Raw genomic sequence first — 22093 nt, 5'->3', positions numbered from 1 at the left:
TCTACAGTGTAGCTAAATGAGCATAATTAAAAGAACAGTCATTTCCATGTGCTTAGTCTCTCAAATAAAACTGACTTATTCTTGTAGAGAACAGTTAATAATAGTAGTAGCTGATGAAAGTGAAAGAGGAGAGTGAAAAGTTGACTTGAAGTTCAACATTCAGAAAACTAAGATCATGGCATCTGGTCCCATCACTTCATGGGAAATAGATGGGGAAACAGTGGAAACAGTGTCAGACTTTATTTTGGGGGGCTCCAAAATCACTGCAGATGGTGATTGCAGCCATGAAATTAAAAGATGTTTACTCCTTGGAAGAAAAGTTATGAGCAACCTAGATAGCATATTCAAAAGCAGAGACATTACTTTGCCAACAAAGTTCCATCTAGTCAGGGCTATGGTTTTTCCAGTGGTCATGTATGGATGTGAGAGTTGGACTGTGAAGAAGGTTGAGTGCTGAGGAACTGATGCTTTTGAACTGTGGTGTTGGAGAAGACTCTTGAGAGTCCCTTGGACTGCAAGGAGATCCAACCAGTCCATTCTAGAGGAGATCAGCCTTGGGTTTTCTTTGGAAAGAATGATGCTGAAACTGAAACTCCAGTACTTTGGCCACCTCATGTGAAGAGTTGACTCATTGGAGAAGACTCTGATGCTGGGAGGGATTGTGGGCAGGAGGAGAAGGGGACGACAGAGGATGAGATGGCTGGATGGCATCACTGACTCGATGGACATGAGTTTGAGTGAACTCCAGGAGACGGTGATGGACAGGAGGCCTTGTGTGCTGCGATTCATGGGGTCGCAAATAGTCGGACATGACTAAGTGACTGAACTGAGCTGAACTGAACGTATTTTGATGGTCAGTTACATATACTGAGAACTTTACTAGCATCAATTCATTTTACTGCCTTGACAGTTTGGTAAGGTTAAGTATTATTAGTCCAGCTGTGTGGATGGGAAATCAAAAATAAACACAGCAGTTGACTGATCCAAGACTTGATTAATAATAATAATCACTAAAGTTTAATGACTTTGTTCCAGTCATCTATTTTATCTCTGCGTATTAATTCATTTAATTATTATCAAATCTCTGCCAGGGAATCTATTGCACTCCCATTTTACAGAGACTTAACTCCATAGTTACACATCTAGTAAGTGATGGAGCCAGGTTACTCTGTATTTACGTAAGTAGTAAATGATGCAGCCAGAGTTCTAAATCAGATAGTCTTTATCTATAGATGTCTGACTCCAAATCAACATTTCTCTTATCTACAGTGCAATATTGCTCCTCAAGCATAATCACAGTTGCATGCTAATTCACTTCATTTGTGTCAGACTCTATGCGAACTGCTAGACTGCAGCCCACCAGGCTCCTCTGTCCATGGGGATTCTCCAGGCAAGAGTACTGGAGTGGGTTGTTGGGCCCTCCTCCAGGGAATCTTCCCAACCCAGGGATCGAACCTGCAACTCTTATGTCTCCTGCATTGGCAGGCAGGTTCTTTACCACTAGTGCCACCTGGGATAATCATAGTTAAATTCATTTTAAAAATGTTTTTTTTTTTAAACTATTTTATGCTATATAGAATAAATATGTAATGAATATGTGTGAGAGAGAATAGATACAGGTAATATCCATCAAACAGCTAAGGCTGATCAAATTTACAAATCTGGATTGTACCCATCAATGACCAATTCCTTTCTCTTTAATCTAATGAATAAATTCTGTTTCATTAGTAAATTATTAATACATTAAAACAGTCTTTGGTATTTCTTAAAATGAAGTCTAAACCTTACACAACATTCTTTTTCCTGAATTTTCTTGTGTATCTTTTAAATTAATGTTAAGGTTTCATATCTCCCTCTGGATATTTATTATTAAGACAGAGTAATTTGTAGTCTGTCATCGTGTATAATTTCCTCTTGAACAGATGGGTAGTAAGACAAGCAGATAAATATGAGCATTTCTAAATGGGAAAAGACCAATTAAATTACCTGCTGTAAAGTACAATATAAATACCATCTTGTTAGGCAAGGATTCAGAGCAGTTTCTGTCAAACTGATCTAAGGATGGGGAATTAAATGTGGCAAATTTAATTTACATTTTTCTGGAGCCCTAGGCCAGCAGGGAAACATGTAGTTTAAACTCTGTGCTTAAGGTTGCCTGTCTAAAGCTATTTCTGATCTTAAAAAACAGTAGTCTATCACACCTCAATTTTTTTTATGTCTCCTATTTCTGAAACCTGTCTTTTTTTAAACTTTTTATTTCATATAGCTCATTAACCATGTTGAGATAGTTTCAGGTGAACAGTGAAGAGACTCGGCCATACACATACATGGATCCATTCTCCCCTAAACTCCCCTCCCATCCAGGCTGCCATATAACATTGAGTCGAGTTCCCTGTGCTATACAGTAGGTCCTTGTTAGTTACCTATTTTAAATATAGCAGTGTATATGTAATGTTTATTGTCTAACATCCACCCCAAATGTCCTAACTATTCTTTCCCCCAACCATCTCCCTGGCAACCATAAGTCTGTTCTCTAAGTCTGTATCACACTTTAACTTTGATGGTGTAATTTACTATTAGGAAGAAGTAGATTTTGATTCTGAGAAAGACTTGTAATCTCCAGCTTGAAAGAATTCAATAATTTAATCCATGGTTTTCATAGTAATACAGGAGTCAAGTAGGTATAGGTTATATTTGTATTCCTGGAGTACCAATGTACAGCTTCTTCAGCAAAATATGCAATCCAATGTGGTTGATAAGGTGCTTCTCAGCAGGTAACCATGGGGTTTTAGGCAAGGCTGGCATAACAGTTAAATTCCATGGCATCACCATATGACACAAAACTTCACAGCAAGAATTATCAAGTCTATTTTTCATATGAAAAAAAGTTGAGAGTCAACAAGTGAGTACCTGGTCCACATTAATATTGGGATCCAGGCATTACTGGAATCAAAATGGAAACAGCAAGAGTTTTAGAAATTTATTTTTCCATTTCCATTTGGAAATTTAATTTTATTCAGCGCATTCATTAAGACCAAGCATATTCTAGGTCTAGGGGTCCAGGAGTGAACAAAACAAATTTTCTACCTTCATATCTATTGGAAGAAATGAACAAAATGAAGTAAAATGACTGTATTTTTCATTTAATTATTTTATTTATTATTTATTTAATAATTTATTTTTAAATTAAATGAAAAATACTTTATTTTAGATAGTGATAAGTGTTGAGGAGAAAACTACATCAAGAAAGGGCTGGTACAGGAATATGTGGGAGGAATTAATGAGCTGATTTATTTTATTAGGTATTATGTATTCGATTAATAAGCTGATATATTTTAATTCATTGCCATCTGATGTTGAGAGACAGAGGACTGAGAGGTAGTCACTCCTAAAACGTGCCCAATCTTGTCAGTGAAATATCCATCAACTGTGTTATCTCCCTATGGAGCCTCCACTTTAATTAGGCAACACCACATTTAGCCCGCAGGAAAATCTGCCCTGCTATCTGGAGGGGTATGGAGGAAAATCAACTTCTACTCAAAACTATTAGAAACGAAAATATAACAAGGTTAGGCTCAAAATTATTTTAAATGTTATCCCCTTTTAAAATTTTCTTTTATTTTTAAAATGACATATTATCATATTTACAATATTTAAAAATTTTTATCTTCCTTATTCTAAGCCTCCTGCTGCTGCTGCTAAGTCGCTTCAGTCGTGTTCGACTATGCGACCCCATAGACGGCAGCCCACCAGGCTCCCCCGTCCCTGGGATTCTCCAGGCAAGAGTACTGGAGGGGGGTGCCATTGCCTTCTCCTATTCTAAGCCTAGAGCACTATAATAAATAAGTTTTTGATTGAGTATATTCTCCTGCTTTCTCTGTACACTATGAACATTGTACAAAATGAAGGCACAATATGATATTCAGATAGCGAGTTTCTGGATGATTATTGCTTATTCTCACTTCAGGGGTTTGAAAATGATGCTTTAAGATTTCTTCACTATTTTTAGATATGGCTCATTTTGATTATTGTCTAACATCCAAGTGAATGTATATTTTCTTTTTTTGATATTTCTATATGAGTTTATTTTAAATTGAAGTATAGTTGATTTATAATATTTCAAGTGATTATGTATTTTCAATGTCATGTTCATTTCCAAAATAAAATCTCTGCTTTCCCAATGATATGACTCAATGTCATTGTGCACAATACTGACTTTCATGCGTAGAAGAAAATACAAGGTCAAAATGAGAATATTTTGGTCTAATGCAGAAAGGAGAGTGGAGTCTCCAGTGCTACAGTTAGTAAGGGCTAGCAAAGCTTCACAGTGAGCAAAGAGGACATAAAAATATATTTATTTGTTTATTTTCTTGTTTTTAATCTTTTCAGTAGTACAGGACTGAGAAAACCATCTGATAAGCTTATGAGACATTTATCTAGGACAGCATTCCTCATCTAATGAGATAGAATGAGCACTTACTTTCAATGGCCTTGATTTTATTTTCCCACGGGACACAAGCAGCTTTGAAGTTCTCAAAATCTCGGAGAAATTTTGCCCATTTCTGAAAAGAAAGCCAAGTGCAACAGTAAAACCCAACTGCTTGTTTGTTAAGATGTTTATCCCCCGCACTCATCCCAAAATATCACATGACAGTGAGCTTGGAAAGATACCTCTGGCATCACATAGGGCTTTTTGTAAAAAAAAGTGCTAGTTTTCACTTGTTGCCCTGTTCCGCACCTACTCCTGGACCAATTTAATTAAAGATATTTACTGACTCTCTGTTTTACAGAAAATATCCCGCCCACTGAAAATGATCTGTTTATTCTGCTACACAATAAGAGAGCAGAGACTGAGTTAGCACCTAATAAGGTATGTGTTAAGTTAAATATTCATTGCATGAAGAAATTAAGGAACTGTAAATAAGGCATAGTTCCTGCTTTGAAGGGCTTCTGGGTCAAGTACACTGTACAGTATGGTAAGTGCTGTGACTTTTCATTCTGGTAGAGATGAAACAGTTGTCTAAATGGAAAGGCATGGAATTATAGGAAAAAGAAGAAAAAAAAAAGAATCATAAACTAGCTTTTGTAAAAGATCTTCCTTCCACTTTATCCAACAATGTTGGGTTACCCATAAGAAGAAGAATGAGGATGGGACAGACAACTTTGCATATGTATAGATGATGCTGGGATAATGGATGAGCTAAACAGGCATGTGGCACCTAAATAAGATTTGATACAAGTCTGAAGTTCAAAAGATTACCCAACCCAGAAACAACTCAGATGTTCATCTATAATCGAATAGATAAGTAAATTCAATATCTTCATATGATAGAATAGAACATATAAATAAAAATGAGCTATAGCTCCCACGACATGGACATATTTCATGCAAATAACATTGCTCAAAGAAGCAAGAAACAAAAGCATAAACACCGTATGATTCCATTTATTTAAACTGTAAAAACAGACAAAACAAATCCATGATATATAAATATGTATCATATCTACTTATAGATTTCATATTTAAGATAAATGAACTTTATTCACAAAACTCCATCTCTATGGGAACATATTTAGCCTCAGGTGGTATAACACTTGTAAAGAGATAATAATGTCTACATACCTACTTTGCTGTGAGAATTAAATGTGGAAGGACTTTATATAATAAGGACTCAATTTTTATAGAAGGATTTAACTCAGTGCTTGGAACATAGCAAGTGCTAAATAAATGTTAGTTTCTTTTCTATCTTTTCCAAAAATTTACATTTATATTGGCATATCATTTGTTTTCTCTTATTTTCTATCCAATTTATAGTTGATGTTCCTAGTAGAGAAGAGTTATATGGCTCTGCAGCTTGTAGACATTTTGAGAAAGAAAGCTTGACCCAGAACCACATAACTCCTAGGGAATGAAAATGAAATTTAGGAAGATGGTAATGATAACCCGGTATGCGAGACAACAAAAGAGACACAGATGTATAGAACAGTCTTTTGGACTCTGTGGGAGAGGGAGAGGGTGGGATGATTTGGGAATATGGCATTGAAACATGTATAATACCATATATGAAAAGAGTCGCCAGTCCAGGTTCGATGCATGATACTGGATGCTTGAGGCTGGTGCACTGAGATGACCCAGAGGGATGGTACGGGGAGTGAGGTGGGAGGGGGGTTCAGGATGAGGAACACGTGTACACCTGTGGCGGATACATGTTGATGTATGGCAAAACCAATACAATATTGTAAAGTAATAACCTCCAATTAAAATAAATAAATTTATATTAAAAAAATAAATTAAATTAAATATATAACCAATCAACCAAAAGAAAAGAAAATGAAAGAGGCACAGTCTATTACATTTGGAAGTGATAAAATCATACAAGTCAATCTTTTGCCGTAAATCAATGTTTCTCAACTTATTTTTCATTTTAACTCCTTTGAAGAGCCTTTCAGGACAATTTTTTTTGTTTTTTCTGAATCACCCCTTTCTCCAAATTTCCATAACACAGAGTACTATGTATCTAGTATAACGTACCTAAGTATACACATAACATGTCGGATTTTTTTTTTTTCAGTCTCTCAGAACAGAACCGATTTTACAACCCTTTGGGGGCAATGTGGCTTCCACAGAGCTTATATGGCATCAAACTCACTGAGCTATGAAAATACTTACCTTGGCCATCATCATCTTAAATGCAAACCACTGTTTCCCTTTTCCTTTTCCAAGAGCCCCTTCATTTTCACTCACAAATTTTTTTGCTTCCCTGAGAAAATAAAACAAAATAAAATGTGGGTGGAGATTAATATAGTATATAGGTAGTGGATATTTAATTTTATTAGGTCTACTGCTTTATTTCTCGTTGACCCTTTTAAACTCTTAACACGTGACTGAATTTCATAATCTTGGGATTTGTAAATGATGATTAAGTTTTAAAATTCTGGCCAAGTGTTTAAGTTTTTAAAATTCTGGACAGGAAGAATAAGATGTTTTAGTCTCACTTATTAATCAGCTGTAGTCATCAAAAAGCGAGGAATTTATGCTAAACATCAAAATAGAGAACCCCAGTTCTCATTTCTACCACGTGTAAAATTGAATCTGAAGTTTATTTCAGATTCTGGCAGTCAGAATGTTTATTTAAAATACTTTCCTTCTTTTTTAAGGGTTGCTTTGAAAAAAAAATAGGGCAGAGAGTTTGGGACAAACTGACATAGAACACACTTATTGACCTGGTATTTAATCTCATAAAAGCAATTATGACTTAAAACAGAAAAACCATACTATATAAAGCAAAGGGGTTTAGGGAAGAGAGAAAAGGAAAGGAATAATCTTTGGCCTCACATTCTCAAAGGGTTTCAAATTTAAATTTTAACATTATTCCCAAATATTTGTACTTTTACAGTAGTCACATTAGTGTCTTTTTGTGCATTAAAAAGCATTAACTCATCAAAATGGATAAAGTGAACATGTTAAATATACTACAACTTTTATAACATTTTTTAGTCATTTTTGCTATCATTGTCTGTTTGCAGTTTGGAAAGAATTTTACAGATAGAGGCAGTCCAGGCTTGCCCTGACCTCTCAGGGGCCATAAAAGGCGTAACCCAAGAGAATCAAGGGATAATCCAAACCTGGACATTGGTTCTACAACACTGTCGTCAGTTGGGTGGCCCCTCAACACATGACTACAAGCTTAACACACAAAGTATTCTTTAAAAGGTGAAAGATGAAACTTCATCCTTAAGTTGATGAAGGATATTTTTGTGTTCCTCAGTATCAGTGCTAAGCTCATGAGTTTACCATACCCAGGGATCAAAACAGCACATGCCTGCTACCTTAGCCGATAACTAAACAATAGTGCCCCACTATTCACCCATACATGGGCACCTACCCATGGCCTGCCATACAAACACAAGCACAGTGGAGAAGATTCTCTTCAGACGTCAGACTCCCCACATCATTTCTTTGATGGCAGGGACAATATCTTATCTCTTTTTTCTCCCACAGCACTGCTCACTACTTGGATCATAAGAGGTGTTTAGTAAACTTATTTTCGAGTAAACTTGAAATAGACATGACTGGCATAATTCAGGTAGATGGAAACAGGGGAGTATCTAAAAACTGTATTATCCAGATCAATTAATGCTCGAAGGCAGTCATTCCTAGACTTTGGAATCACACCCTTCTCTTTTGTCTTCTCAGAAACTAAATAGGACAGCTTCCTAGAAATGAAGAAGTTATTAGGCTGGCCTTGTGAAACACTCTGACATTTGAGAGGACTTCTGGGCTGTGAAGGTTAATTGAAAAATAGTTTCTAAAACATTCTCTAAGATGTTCGATAAAGCCCTATCAACAAGTATAAACTGAACTCTCATGGCTGGGTTTTAAATGCAGGCAATCAAAAACAAACATATTACAGTTAAGCTTTAACTATGTGTTATAGAGAACTAGACAGAAGTGAGTATGGTACCTAACAGACACTTTATAAAATACTGAACTGATATAAACTGAATATCAAGTAACCTGATTTTAACCCAGCCTCTGTGATTTGTCTCTATAACCCTGTCCATGTTTTTGTCACTTTCTATACCCATGCTGGGGCTTCCCTGGTGGCTCAGACAGTAAAGAATCTGCCTGCAACGCGGGGGACCCAGGTTAGATCCCCTGAAGGAGGACATGGCAACCCACTTCAGTATTCTTGCCTGGAGAATTCCATGGAGAGAGGAGCCTGGCGGGCTCCAGTCTATGGGGTCGCAAAGAATCAAACACAACCAAGCAACTAACACTTTCACTTTCTTTCATACCCTTGCGGAGGACAATCCTGTTTTTCAAAAGAAAGCACACTTGCTCAGGACTTGCACATACCTGAGCAAGTTCTGCACAGATTCCTTCAGTTACTGTGTAGCTTTTAACAGGTCCAGGATTCTCAAACAAACAAAAATTGAACAAATGCTTCCTGCTTGCTTGGGTGGTGGTGAAAATCTAAGGTGTGATCATAGACGTGAATGTGCTGAAGGCATTACTACAGTGTCAGTTCCACTGTAACACTTGTTTTGAAACCAAGAATCTGTTCTAACATGATTGTTATACGATGGAACAACCTGAACATAACACAAACTCTGTGTTTGCTTATGTGTGATTTTTATCTACAAGTAACGCTAGGTGAATGCAAAAAAAAAAAAAAAAAAATCGCATCCACCTAAACCTAGAAGGGTATACACAAAATGCATACACCTCATCAACCAGCTACTTCATGACACTCATGTGTCAGAAAAGCCACATCCATTCAGAGCTGACTTACAATGACCCTGCTTCCAGGCTTCACAATAACACAAACTGCAGCCTTACCATTTCCACAAGCAAACCTCAGATCTTTTTAAAGGTAAACAGCCATATTTATTGCAGTATTTATGCATTTCTCAGCCATTTAACATGTGTAAAATGTTGCTGTCATTTTCTTAAACTTCTCTTTTTAAAATATGTCACCTATGATGTTCCTGAATATTATGCCCCATTCCCATTATTCTGTAAGCCCTGTAGTTTTCATTACCCAATTTTCAAGGTGTGGTGATTTTTAGGAACCCATTCATCATGTTATAACAATTATTTGACATCAAGAATTTTGAAATTCTTAAGATCAAGTATATGTAGGAATTATCACATCATTCTCTATCATGATAAACATATATAAATGGAGAACCAAAAATTAAAATTAAAATTTGTTTTTCAAATGTAATAAAGTGACTACTTTACAGACATATCCGTAGCTCTTGATATTTAGGAGATAATTAAAGAACATCAGTTTGGCCTATTAGAATTATATTGCTTTCTACTTGAGTGGGCAGTTAGAAAACAAGACTGCTCTAAGCAATCAGAAGTGTAAAGGAATAGCTAATCTACTCCATAGGTTTTAAATTTTGTGAGCTGATAATTATGTTACAGGAACAGTAAACTAGCAAAATTTAAGAGACAGGGAAGTCAAGGTTATAAACAAAATTGTAAATTAAATTATAAAATACAAAAATTTATTTATATGGCTTCCATAAGAGTTTTTAAATCAGTTATTACATACATACTTCTCCTTTGAACAATCTAAACAAGTTTTTTTTTGTCTCTTAAATTGCCAGATTCTCCCTGGTGCTAGATATAGTTTCATATCTGTCTTCCAGGACTACCCTACCCCACCCTCAGCATACATACACAGCCTGAATTTTCAAACAAAAGTCTGGACTTCACTCCACTCTGTATAATTTCCAGTGTGAATTTTTTCTCCCGGTAGCTCAGCTGATAAAGAATTCGCCTGCAATGCAGGAGACCCCGCTTCTTTTCCTGGGTTGGGAAGTTCCCCTGGAGAAGGGCTTGGCAACCCACTCCAGTATTCTTGCCTGGAGAATCCCCATGGACAGGGGAGCCTGGTGGGCCACAGCTATGGGGTTCCAAAAAGTCAGTCACGACTGAATGACTAAGCACAGCACAATGCCCTATCCCCTCCTCTATTCTCCAAGAGATCTTCTCCAAGTTTCTTAGTTTCATACCTAAGGGCTCCTTGGCCAGCCATTCTAGCTCCTCCTGCTCCCCACTGCCCACCAGGGCCAAATAACTACCAGGGGTAGTGGGCAGAGAAGAATTGTTAAGCAAGAACAGATGGGTATAAGCATCTTGCTCCTTTCGAGCACAGAAGAGGGGAAATTAAGGTGGAAGAGCTCAGAGAAAGAACAAACCTTTACACTATTTTCAGGGCTGACCTTTACAATTAGCTGGCATGATTTTAGGATGGAAGAAACTAGCAGCACCCAAGCCCATCCTTCCTGATAAAGATTTCTTAACCAGAAGACGATATCTTCTAACTGTGCTGTTAGAAACAAGATAGGAAAAGAAAATATCCAATATGGAGATAAACACTGAGTGATACTTATCACACTAAAGTAGCCATAACACATGTCAGAATGCAAGAAAACAAACAGCAGTCTTTGAAAACCAAAAGGCAAAAAAAAAAAAAAAAGGTTTTTATATTTTTCTTGTAATGAATCTATTTTCCTACCCATTTGTATTGTTCTGGATAATTTAAAGGGATTTTTCTAGGCATTTTTCATGGCTAATATGAAATAGGCTTTTGTGGATAAATTCTGAATACCTACTAGCCTCAAACCAACCAAATATCTGACTGAAAAATGTGTGTCATCTCCTTGAGCTGAATTCAGCAAAAGCTGCCTGCCAGGTCTGTAATCCAGTCTCCACGTCTCAGAGCTCAAACCCCTGGTACAATATGCACAGCTCTCTGAGCTGTAACCCCAGACCCAGGGATAAATAATTGAGCAAGGTCTATTTAATGACAATAATACCTGGCTTCATCATTCATTTATCAACCCTTTTTGTTGGTAATTAGAATAATAAGGTTTCATGGGCATTCAAGAATGCTTTCACAGTTAGTTGAAGGAGCACACTTTGGCCTAACTTGCAAAATAGATAATTTACCCTTAACACGTGATACAACCCTGATTCCACAAGGGAGTTAGGACGTGCTATGCTGCCTTTGACACATTCTCATCCCAGGAAACATGCTCCTCATTTGGGTTAGGTTAAGTTGACTTTTCTTTCCTCTTGTTTTCAGTTTGATGGTATCATTGAGCAACCCATTTATTGCTCAAGAAAATGAAAGACATTTCAAAACTGGTCTTTAAGCCAACTGTCATCAAAATTTGTGCTCATGAACACTACTTCCCAATAAAGCAACCAGAAGAATGAAAAGTCTTTTTCTAATAAGCACCACCATTAAAAAAAAAAAACAAAAAACAAAAACTGACCAATTTAAATTGACTAAAACTTAGAGCTCTAACTTTTCCTAAAATATTACTGAGTAATTGAAAGAAAATTGAGGAGATAAGAAGATAGTCTAATGTACAGAAACATACAGTCTAATATAACTCCATAATTAGACTGACAGAATTATTTTAAGTCATCCTAATACTGGAACTGATGATCAAAACATGTGCTTTTAAAACAAGGATATTGGTGACAGTAGTCATAATGGGTAAGATATTCAGCCACTTCATCTTTAAAATAGAGATAGTAATAGCTCTCCCAAGGGTTGTTTATGCTTTATAGGAGAGAATGTCTGTGATATGTTTTGTAATAATGTATGTAATGTGTCCATGGCAAACAGGAAGATCATCATAAACAGTAACTATCATTAACAGCAATAGAACTAATAGGGCTGACCAATTTTGTGCTGACTCTCCAAATAAGTAAAAAAAGTTGAGGACTAGATACTTCCAGGCAGTTGCAGAAAGCCAGTCCATTTCCCCTTAGACTGTGATCCTGGTGAGATATGAGTATAGTGGGAATTCATCTTATTACCAAAAACGCAGGAGAGAATTCAGCCTTACATCTGAGACCTGACGAGGGGCCCAGGTGTCCGGTTTCAGAAGCCCCAGATACAATGCTCCTGGGAGGAGTGCCGTGCTAGGTGCCAGCCCAAGTTCTGCTCCTGCCATTCTGTGCTATTGCAGAGAGTACAGAATGCTGGGACAGCTGGGGAGTCTGTGATAAGAGACAAAAAGAGCTTCCCTGTGGCTCAGGCAGTGAAGAATCTGCCTGCAATGCAGGAGACCTTGGTCTGATCCCTGGGTCAGGAAGATTCCCTGGAGAAAGGAATGGCTACCGACTCCAGTATTCTTACCTGGAAAATTATATGGGCTACTGTCCATGGGGTCACAAAGAGCTGGACACAATTAAGCAACTAACACACACAGTCTGTTGACTAGGACCACATTTCTATTCGATTTTGTGATCTGTATCTTATAACTGAGACACAGATTTGAATCCTGGCTCTGTCACATATTAATATTAGCCATGTGCTTTTGGGGAGCTGTTGTTGATCCCAAGCTTTCTCACCTATAAAATATGACCAGGGAAAGTCACAGCAATGACAGTTAATGTACTGAATGTTTGCCATAAGCTAGGCAGTTTACATCCATCATCTCATTTAATCCCCACCAAATCCTGCAAGGTGGGAACTATTTTTATCCCCATTACAGAGATGAGGAAACTGAGGATTAGATCAGTAAAAGAGGTGTGCAAAATTTACCCAGACAGTAAGTGGCACAGCACAGCTAGGAACTGAGCTCAGTATCTCCAGTTTCCTCAGAATAACATTATTACTTACCTCATGGGATTGGTATAAGGACATATAAAAGTTGAGACAGCATAAACAAAACAGTTTCTTGGTATACCAGGGGTATATGGTACTTTTGATTAGTATTTTAAAATATTTATTATTTTTCTGGGGAAATGTATTTGATACACTGAGTAAAACGCCAGAATAAAGAACAATTCTGACATGACTCAGTAACTGAGCACACATGTACACTATCTTTACAACTCTGTAAAAATTGTGTGTGTCAATGGCCAAAGACTGGGCAATTGTGCAAATAATTAGTTCCTCTATCTTCTAAACGTATAATATTGTCATACAGTTTTGTTTACAGTAATAAAATAAGATTTACAGTAATAAAATACAGGGTTGGTTTTTTGTTCTGTTTGTTTCAAGGCACTGTGCCACATGAAGGAAAAAAAAGAATGTGGTTCTGTGCTTTTCTGTAAGGCATTTCTAATTTCATAAGAAAGCTAAGACATAGATAAACATTCAGGGAATCATCTAATTGCTACCAAATGAATAGTAAAATTAAGGGCTGGAAAAATTCAGATGAAAGAGCAGGGTGGTTAGAAGGAAATTTTAACAAAAGGAGGATTCAGATACACAGTCAAAGTTGCCGGAAGGACATTACAGTTCAGGGAACTGGTGTGAACAATGGTGAAGAGATGGAAATATATCTGGGGCCTTCAGATGGCTGATGAAGAAAACAGTCCAAGTGCTTAAAGGGGGAGTAGGCACGCCCAATGCCAGGTTAAGCAGTGCAGAATTCATTCTGATGTTAATAAGGACCATGAGCACTTTCTTAGCAGGAGACTGATAAGTGCAGTACAGTGTGCTATCTGAAAAATGTTGCAACAATGATTTGCAAGAGGAATTAGAGGAAAACCAAGAGAGGCTGGATGTATTAATAACTTGTTTTCTAACGCCTTTATACAACCTGCTTCCTCTTTCTGGAATGCCCTTCCCCTCTTCGCCACATGATTTCTTCCTTTTCATTTTCAGTTCAACAGCCAGGTCCATACTACAGCTCTTCCATAACCTCTTTCCTGGTTTTCCTTTCTAACACTTACCTCCAGCCACATGTCAGGGTGATTTAACCTCTGCCCTTTATGTAGTAATTACATCACATATTACAGTTAACCCACAGTCCATTTTCACCTCTGCACTGGGATTTCCTGAAAGCAAGGTCCATTGTCTCAATTTCTAACTTCCCAATATTTAATATAGCACCTGGCATAGAAATTTCAACAAATGCTATTTGAATGAATGAACACCTCCAAGACTAGATAATAGTCTGCTGTGGGATACCTGTGGGATCTTTTAGAAATTCCAAAGGCCAAATGTCCCCATCTCCAGCCCACTTAAGTCACAATCTCTAAGGATGGGACATAGGCATCAATACTTTTCAAGGTCCCTAAATGAGTCCAATGTAAACAAGTTGAAGATCAAATTCAGAACTAAACTAAATTTTATTTGTTGAGACTAGTAAATTTAAGAGATTTTTATGTGGCCAAAAAGTTGCTGGAAGGTTGGGCTAAAAAGTTACTATATCAAATATGATTATTTTGGTGACCCCTGGCATTGACAATACTCCACACATTTTGAAACATGATAAATTTATTTTGGTGAATAACTTCATCTTGAAAAATAACTAGTTCACTCTATCTTGTATCCATAAAGGACAACTGACTAAAAATTTCTGAAGCAATCTGACAAGCAAAAAAGAACAACAAAAACATTGGCTGGATATTCATATAACCTCTTAGCCTATATGCATGGCTTATTTTGGTCTGCCTCCTTTCAATAACATCACTTCACAGATTTCACAGATTTTATATATATATTAGAGAGACAGAGAGAGAGCTCATTAAGACCTCTAAACATTTCATCAGCAATAAACATTACAATGATCTGTTTTCACCAGCTCTGATGACATTCATGAAGATATGTCAAAGCCAGCTGCTGGTACTAGTAAAAAACGAAAGCAAAGCTTGAGTAGGTCAAATCTGTATTAAGTTCAAAGTTACTACCCATAGAAATTCTTCAGAATTAAGATAATTTCTTTGCTCCCTGGAAGTATAAAACAATGTTAAATGTCATGGCTGGCTTAAATGTCAATTAAAAACTCAAACATAATTTAGTTGTACCCTAGAGGTCAGTCAGGCATCTCAGAGTAATTTTAGATGAATCAAGGGAGAAACAACATAGCTGGGCTTTAGTAGTTTAATAAAGAAAGAAAGAACATTAGATCCTCTTTCTACTTGCTGATTAAATGTTTTCCTGATTCTGTTCTACCTGATTAATTTAAAAATCAATTTATGTTTAACAGTACTCCTTTTTTATTATAATAGTAGAGAGAGGACAAAGAAGACAATATAGATTTTCCCAGGAGCTAAAAGTTTGTGCTGAGTTTTAGATATTGGTCACAACATAAACTAGTTTTCTGCTCTATGAGGACACCAAAAAATTCTAAGATTTGTAAATCATCAGCAGAGATGATGTGCAAATAAGTTGCTAAAAAGAATTCTTTCTCCATCTAAAACAATCTATAACAGTAATTTTATAAATATCTCTCCAGATCTTATTAAGCTCTATATCAAGGATATTTTGTTCTATTTTTGTTTTTGTCTTGTTTTAATGAATCAATGAGCATGCAACTAGCAGCACTAAAATCTGAAAGTAGGGGTGGCATTACATGGGCTGCAGAGTTCTGGGCCATATCCCGAAGACATCTAGGTATATCCCAATATATTGCTATCAAATCTTAAAATCAAGAGGTTAAGAGTAATAAGAAAAGGAAATTTAAAATCTTATCTTGACTATTCTTAACCCCAAAGATTTTCAAAATGGCAGTGTATCCTCTCCCTACCTTCATTGTGGGAAAATTATACTCACAATTAGGTAGGAATAGCATTGAAAATGTAGATTGCTACACATAGATGTAAGAAGGACCTATCTCAGATTCTGATCAACAAGGAAATTTATTTCTATAATTTTTCATTCTCCTTTTTACTTAGCCATTTTTTCTAGGTATTCATTGAGTGTGTTTTATGTTTTTAGCAGACTTAAGTGGTTCGAAAAACTAAAGAAACATGGAGATTCCTTCCTGAAGCTTAAACCCCATTAAGAAAAAATGAGATATAGGCCTATAAAACTGTTACGCAACAGTGCTAGACAGTCTTGAAGTGAAAAGGGAGAGGGCAGTGGAGGCTTGAGAGCTTGTTGAAGACATTGTAGATGAGATAAGAACTACACAGGACATTAAAGGGCTGATAGACTTGAGTAGGCAGAGAAAGGCATTTCAGGCATAAATTTGCAGAAATTTCCTCAACAAAGGAGACATTTCCACCACGAATCTCAAGTACAATCTCATATTCTTAGATATACTAACATTTAGGGATTGGTAGACAGACTGTGCTAATTTCGCTTGGTTGGTTTATATGCCTTCTAATGAAGCATGTTTAATGAATTCTGAATACTGTGAAACAGATGGATTCACAGCGCACTGCCTCAGAATGAGAGGAGCCATTCTGTTTTGAAAGCTTTGGTAAAATACTTCTGCACAACACCTGTGGGTTCATATTTAGTCCCTGGTCAACATTTCTAAGTATCGTGAAATATTTTTCTCAAAATTTTGTGTGATGATATTTAGGAATGCTAGAAAGCCTTAGTTTTCTGTTAGCACAGTATGTTCTGCCTTTTGATCCAAGAGTGGGCAAGAAACTCTAAATGATGGCAGTTCAGTAAACTCTACAAATAATGAAGATTACCTGGTAAATTGCTTGCTACAAGATACACTTAGATCTAGGTCTCTCCTGAGCATTTGTCAACACAACTTACACAACGTCATCCACAGAGCTTAGTATATTCCGATGTGAATTAATCTTTCTGCTGAGCTGATTTGGAGTCTTACTATTTCACAGTCTCCTTCCATACCCTTCCTTCTAAGCTTTCCTGACCCATATGACCAACCACTGGCCAAGAAACACTATAATAGTATGCATAAAATATAAAAATTAATTCATCCAAAGAATCATGTATCTCTTATAGATATTTGAGTGTGAATATGTATGTATATGGTCAGTAGCATATACATACACATGCGTGTACATATATTACAAAAGCATAATTAACAGGACTATTTGAAAGAAATAATTTATATTTATTTTAAAATTTTCTAAAATCAGGACATCTTAGACATAATATGTTGAATATGAAAGACTATTCCCCTTCAGCTCATCTTATTTTTTATGATATTCTAATATACTGCTCTCTGAATTTACTTTTAGTATATGCATTTTAACAAAATGTAACCATTTTTGTTCTATAGCAACAAGCTTATTTAAGTCCCCTGAAGTAATGTCTACCAGCCATTTCTTGGTTATATAGATAAAAACATTTTCAAAAATGCCTTAGTTATTCTCTTTTATTATAAACCTGATAAAGTTAAGGGTTATCTTCATAATTAGTATCTTATCTGATATCTGTATCATACTTTCCCAAAAGAATAAGGACACATTTCTCAAATTAAGTTTATTTTGTGCTTGTCATGTGCACAGTTGCTTTCTTTTTATTGTTAATATATTACATCAAATATATTTAATAGCATTCCTAAACACTTTTAAGGCATAGTCAATGAATTTCTCCTTTTAATCAGTTTCCAAAGATCATGTATGTATTGATAGCCTAAGAACAAGTTGTGAAAATTAGCTATCACTGTTGCTAAAATTCTAAGGAGTGCAAGTTAGGTAAACTGCTATTTATCAAAAATTTTGGGAGGCTATGTTACTTTGGTAAGCTGGAAAAACTAACTCAGTGTGTCTTACCATATACAATACACTGACTGATAATACCATGAGAAAGTAGTGTACAATGAAATACAATTAAGAAGAAGATGAAAATAACAATATGTCACCTATCTAAAAGAAAACTTTGGACTTCTTTATTGCTAACATTTATTTTTATTATAATTATTATCTTATAGTGTGCCATTTAAAAAATCCCTGTTTCTTTGAACTCTAGGATTATTTGAATTCTGGATAAGCAGATGTTCATGGAAGGCAGCAAATAAGATTGCCAAGAATCTTGGTATGCATCCTTGAATATTAGCATTTTTAACCCTTTTTTTTCAGTGACTAATACCCTTCCACCAGCCATATGGGCAGAATTTCAGGCTGATTTAACTAGCCTGTATGCTCAGGATTTTGAGATAGAAGAGTCATAAATTCCTTCACAGCTCTCCAAAAAGATACAGGAGCATGTACACAGGTCCATGTGCCACCTGAAAAGCTTGCCAAACCAATATGAAGAACATAACATCTCCAGGAAACCATGGTAAAATGGTACAATATGGATAAAAAAAATTCAATGAGTCATGAAACAAATAAAGAAAGAGAATTCTTGGTAGACAAAAGTATGTTTATCTGAAATAATTCAGAACTACTTTTTTAACAATTGAAAAAGTTTCCAGAACATACAAGTCCCAAGCAAAAAAAGTCACTTTCTCATTTTGTTCCTTTCAATATCCTTCAAGGGAGAATTCCAAAATATTATTAGAAAAGCATTATTAAAACAACCACAGTAATTTTCTAAGGACTCACAATAAAACAGCAAATGTTAACAGTCTAAATCCCAAGAGAGAAAGACTTGTTGGGGACACTGTTCTTATTTAAGATGGAAAGATTCCTTCTAAGACCATGAAAATGATGAGACAGACAATTGTGTAAGGTGAACTCTAAGGTAAATGATTTCTGAAATCAATCATGAACTGAATACTCTTGAATAAAAACTTTTCCTCTTTAAGATGAATTTTGAAAAGAACAGAATAGGAGGAAAGAAGAAAGAAAGATTGAAAATCTCTAGACATGTTTAAAAAAGAAATTGACCATGGTGATAAGATAAAATAACTAGGATAAGAGGTTACTAATGCGCTGTGGTCAAAAAACAAACAAACTGCTGTCACTTTAGTGAACAAAGAATGCTGCCTGTGATCAAGCCATCAGTCACTGCAGCCACCTCCTAACTTTGCACTCTGAGGGAACTTCAGGTGGAGAAAAACTGAATACTGACCCTAGATAGTTAAGATGCATATCTAAGGAATAATTTCAGTGAGCCTGGACTCTTGCATCTTCCCATACATAAAAAAGCACTAAAATCATTAAAGTGAGATGTCTGTTTTTGTGTGATTAGCAGTGATCTTGTCATGTTTGACCACATTTTTTGTTTGTTTTCAGCAAAAACTCCTATATATGCTGGCTCCTTCATAAACTCCTTGGAATACTTCCTCAGACCTATCTGAGAGGCTGTCTCCCAGGCTAAAGTACTTGGTAAAGTCCCCAAATAAAGCATAACTTGCAACTTTGGGGTTGTACGGGGGACTTTTTGTTTTGTATTATCGTTTGACAGCACTTTGAACTTTAGAGTCCAGAAATTATAGAATTATGTTTTTTTTTTTTCTCACAGGTAGTCCTAATTTAAGCATTTCATTATTGATTAAAATTTAAATAAAGGAAATATATCATAATAAATAGGTTATATTCTTTAACTTCTGCTCTTAACTGCTCCAGATTAAGATCTCTCTAATATAAGCTTAATCAAAGGGCAATACTAGATGCCCCCCATTGAGGGGCTGCAGCTGACTCAGCCACTGACTGTTAAAGTTTCAGGACTTTTGTGAGTTGGTTCTTAAACTGTTAGTAGCTTGAAATTAATCATAATGGGAATATTTACACCATGGAAATTGGCAAACACTATGAATCAAAGTTTCAGCACATTCCTGCCTTTTACTCATACACTTATCTAGGCCTTTAACAGGTCTCAGTTATGTTAATGATTCTCTTGGTTTGGGAATGAGTATCCAGCAACAAAAGAAATCACCATGAACAGTGATCCTCAGGAAACAGTAATTGAATGCTTATGATGTACAGAACAAAGGGCTAGACCCTGAAAAAATAAAGAGCCGTCAGACCCCTGTCATATTCTTAGGAGTTCAAAATCTATTCTAAAGGAAAAGAGATTTATATACAATTTTAAAATGCGATATAATGCAGCACAACAACAGAGGCAAATGAATAATAGAGAGACTATCTGAGTTCTCTTTCTATAGGATTTGGCAGAGAAAAAACCACAGGGAGACAATAATTCATGAAGGGGATAGAACTCAGTTGGAAGAATTATAGGCTGCAGACAAATGGAGAGGAGACTGAAGCAAAGTGAGAAAGTCCACCAGAGTGTCTAGGGAAGACTGTTTATTTTGCTGGAAAACATGGTTCTAATGAGAATTAGTATGACAGTAGGAAAATTATGAGGGTTTGCAGATGAAGAAAACTAGATTTGAATGTTCACCTTAATAGTTATTAGCTGTGTGAGGCTACCTGACCTCTGTAAAGTCTTCTCATCTGTACAATAGGAATAACTTTGCATTTTAAGTTTCTTTTGAAATACCACTTTGAACATGTCATCTCTATGTTCAAAGCTTTCTTTTTTAAAAAAAAAACATATTTAATTTATTAATTTGGTTGCAACATTTAGGATCTTTTGTTGTAGCATGTGGGATCTAGTTCCCTGACCAGGGATTGACCCCAGACCCCCTGCATTGGGAGCTCGGAGTCTTAGCCACTGGACTACCAGGGAAATCCTATTCAAAGCTTTCAATGCCCCCAGTAATTATAATAACAAAATTTTAAAGTTTTTGATTTAAAAAGTCAGTGAGCTCCACAATCTGAACTCAAAATCTGAATTCCAGCTCTTTGATTTAGAAACCATTTGTTATTGACAATAATAACCATGAGGGTTTGGAGATGGACAAGACCATCTCCAAAAATTTTTGACAGTCCTAAGATGAATTATGGCTTATGAGAACTATACCTGGGTCTCCCACAATATATATCCTCAGAACCATAAGCCTCCATTCCTGAGGCTTTACTCTAAAACACATCTTAAAACCCTGACCCTCTGTATAAATCTGTTTTAGAAGTTTCACAAGTTTTTTCAGAGTCCAGAGCCAGATGGGAAGACTTGGAACCCAGATACAGATCCAAACCCATGAGGAAAATATCTGTTCCAGTTATATTGAGCCTAGTGCCTTGGATTCCATCAGCTTAGCCAGAAGCGATGACTGGAGTCTACTTCTGGGAATAACATAATCCACTGACATACTCTGTCAGAGTTTGAAGTCTCTGAAAGGAATAAATGGTAGCAGGAAAGATGCCGGCTCCCATGTTTTAATAACACTGGGGTAGGGAAAACTTTATTGTTGTTGTTTAGTCACTAAGTCATGTCCAGCTGTTTGTGACTCAATGAGATTTCCCAGGCAAGAATACTGGAGTGGGTTGCCATTTCCTTCTTCAAAGGATCTTCCCAACCCAGGGAATGCATCCATGTCTCCTGCACCTCAAGCGGATTCTTTACCTCTGAGCCATCAGGGAAGCCCCAGGGGAAACTTGACCTGCATGTAAATACTATGAAGTATTGATTCCAGTATGTAACTGGGACCCTTGGGGGAGAACCTTAACACAGCATTCAGAAACCTGCAAAGGGAAATAGGTCAGGCATTGTAGTACCAACAATTTTATCACAGAGGCTGAAACCAAGAGAATCAGGCTGATCGTGGCCAATGGTATCAGCTGTGCAGAATACTGCAAAGCCACAAAGCAGGAGCCATTTCTAGCTAAGGAGAATTATCACAAGACAATGGGCATTGCTGACAGGTAAGAAGCCACAGTTGTTTCTTCTCTGGGCCTAAATCTGTGCTTCCATTCTGCAAGCTGGCTTTCACCCCAACTTTCTGAATCACTGTCTCAGTAGCACGCCTAACTTGCTCCCCAGATGCATGGTGTAGGAGGCAACAAATGAATGCTTGTAAAGTCCAGCCAAGGAGCATGAATAAGTGATGTGGATTGTTTGGGAACTGTGCACCCTGAAGAGTAAATACCCTATTAGTA

The 22093-nt window shown here is 36.5% G+C and overlaps 1 protein-coding gene across 3 annotated transcripts in view; it reads right to left on the bottom strand.

Annotated features, from left to right (window-relative positions):
* TMC1 (transmembrane channel like 1) overlaps positions 1-22093 on the bottom strand; it is a 132093-nt gene that overhangs the window by 71840 nt on the left and 38160 nt on the right. For all 3 annotated transcript variants that reach the window (XM_040254092.1, XM_040254030.1, XM_040254141.1), the window contains exons 5-6: positions 6671-6761; positions 4481-4562 (exon numbers count right to left, since the gene is read on the bottom strand). In XM_040254092.1, the coding sequence (XP_040110026.1) occupies positions 4481-4562; positions 6671-6761 (173 nt within the window). The remainder of the gene's footprint in view (positions 1-4480; positions 4563-6670; positions 6762-22093) is intronic.

This window comes from Oryx dammah, unplaced genomic scaffold, assembly GCF_014754425.2.
Source record: "Oryx dammah isolate SB20612 unplaced genomic scaffold, SCBI_Odam_1.1 HiC_scaffold_1, whole genome shotgun sequence".
Classification (NCBI taxonomy): domain Eukaryota; kingdom Metazoa; phylum Chordata; class Mammalia; order Artiodactyla; family Bovidae; genus Oryx; species Oryx dammah.
The sequence above is the reverse complement of the archived record's forward strand: the minus strand, read 5'-3'. Positions and strand labels throughout refer to the sequence as shown.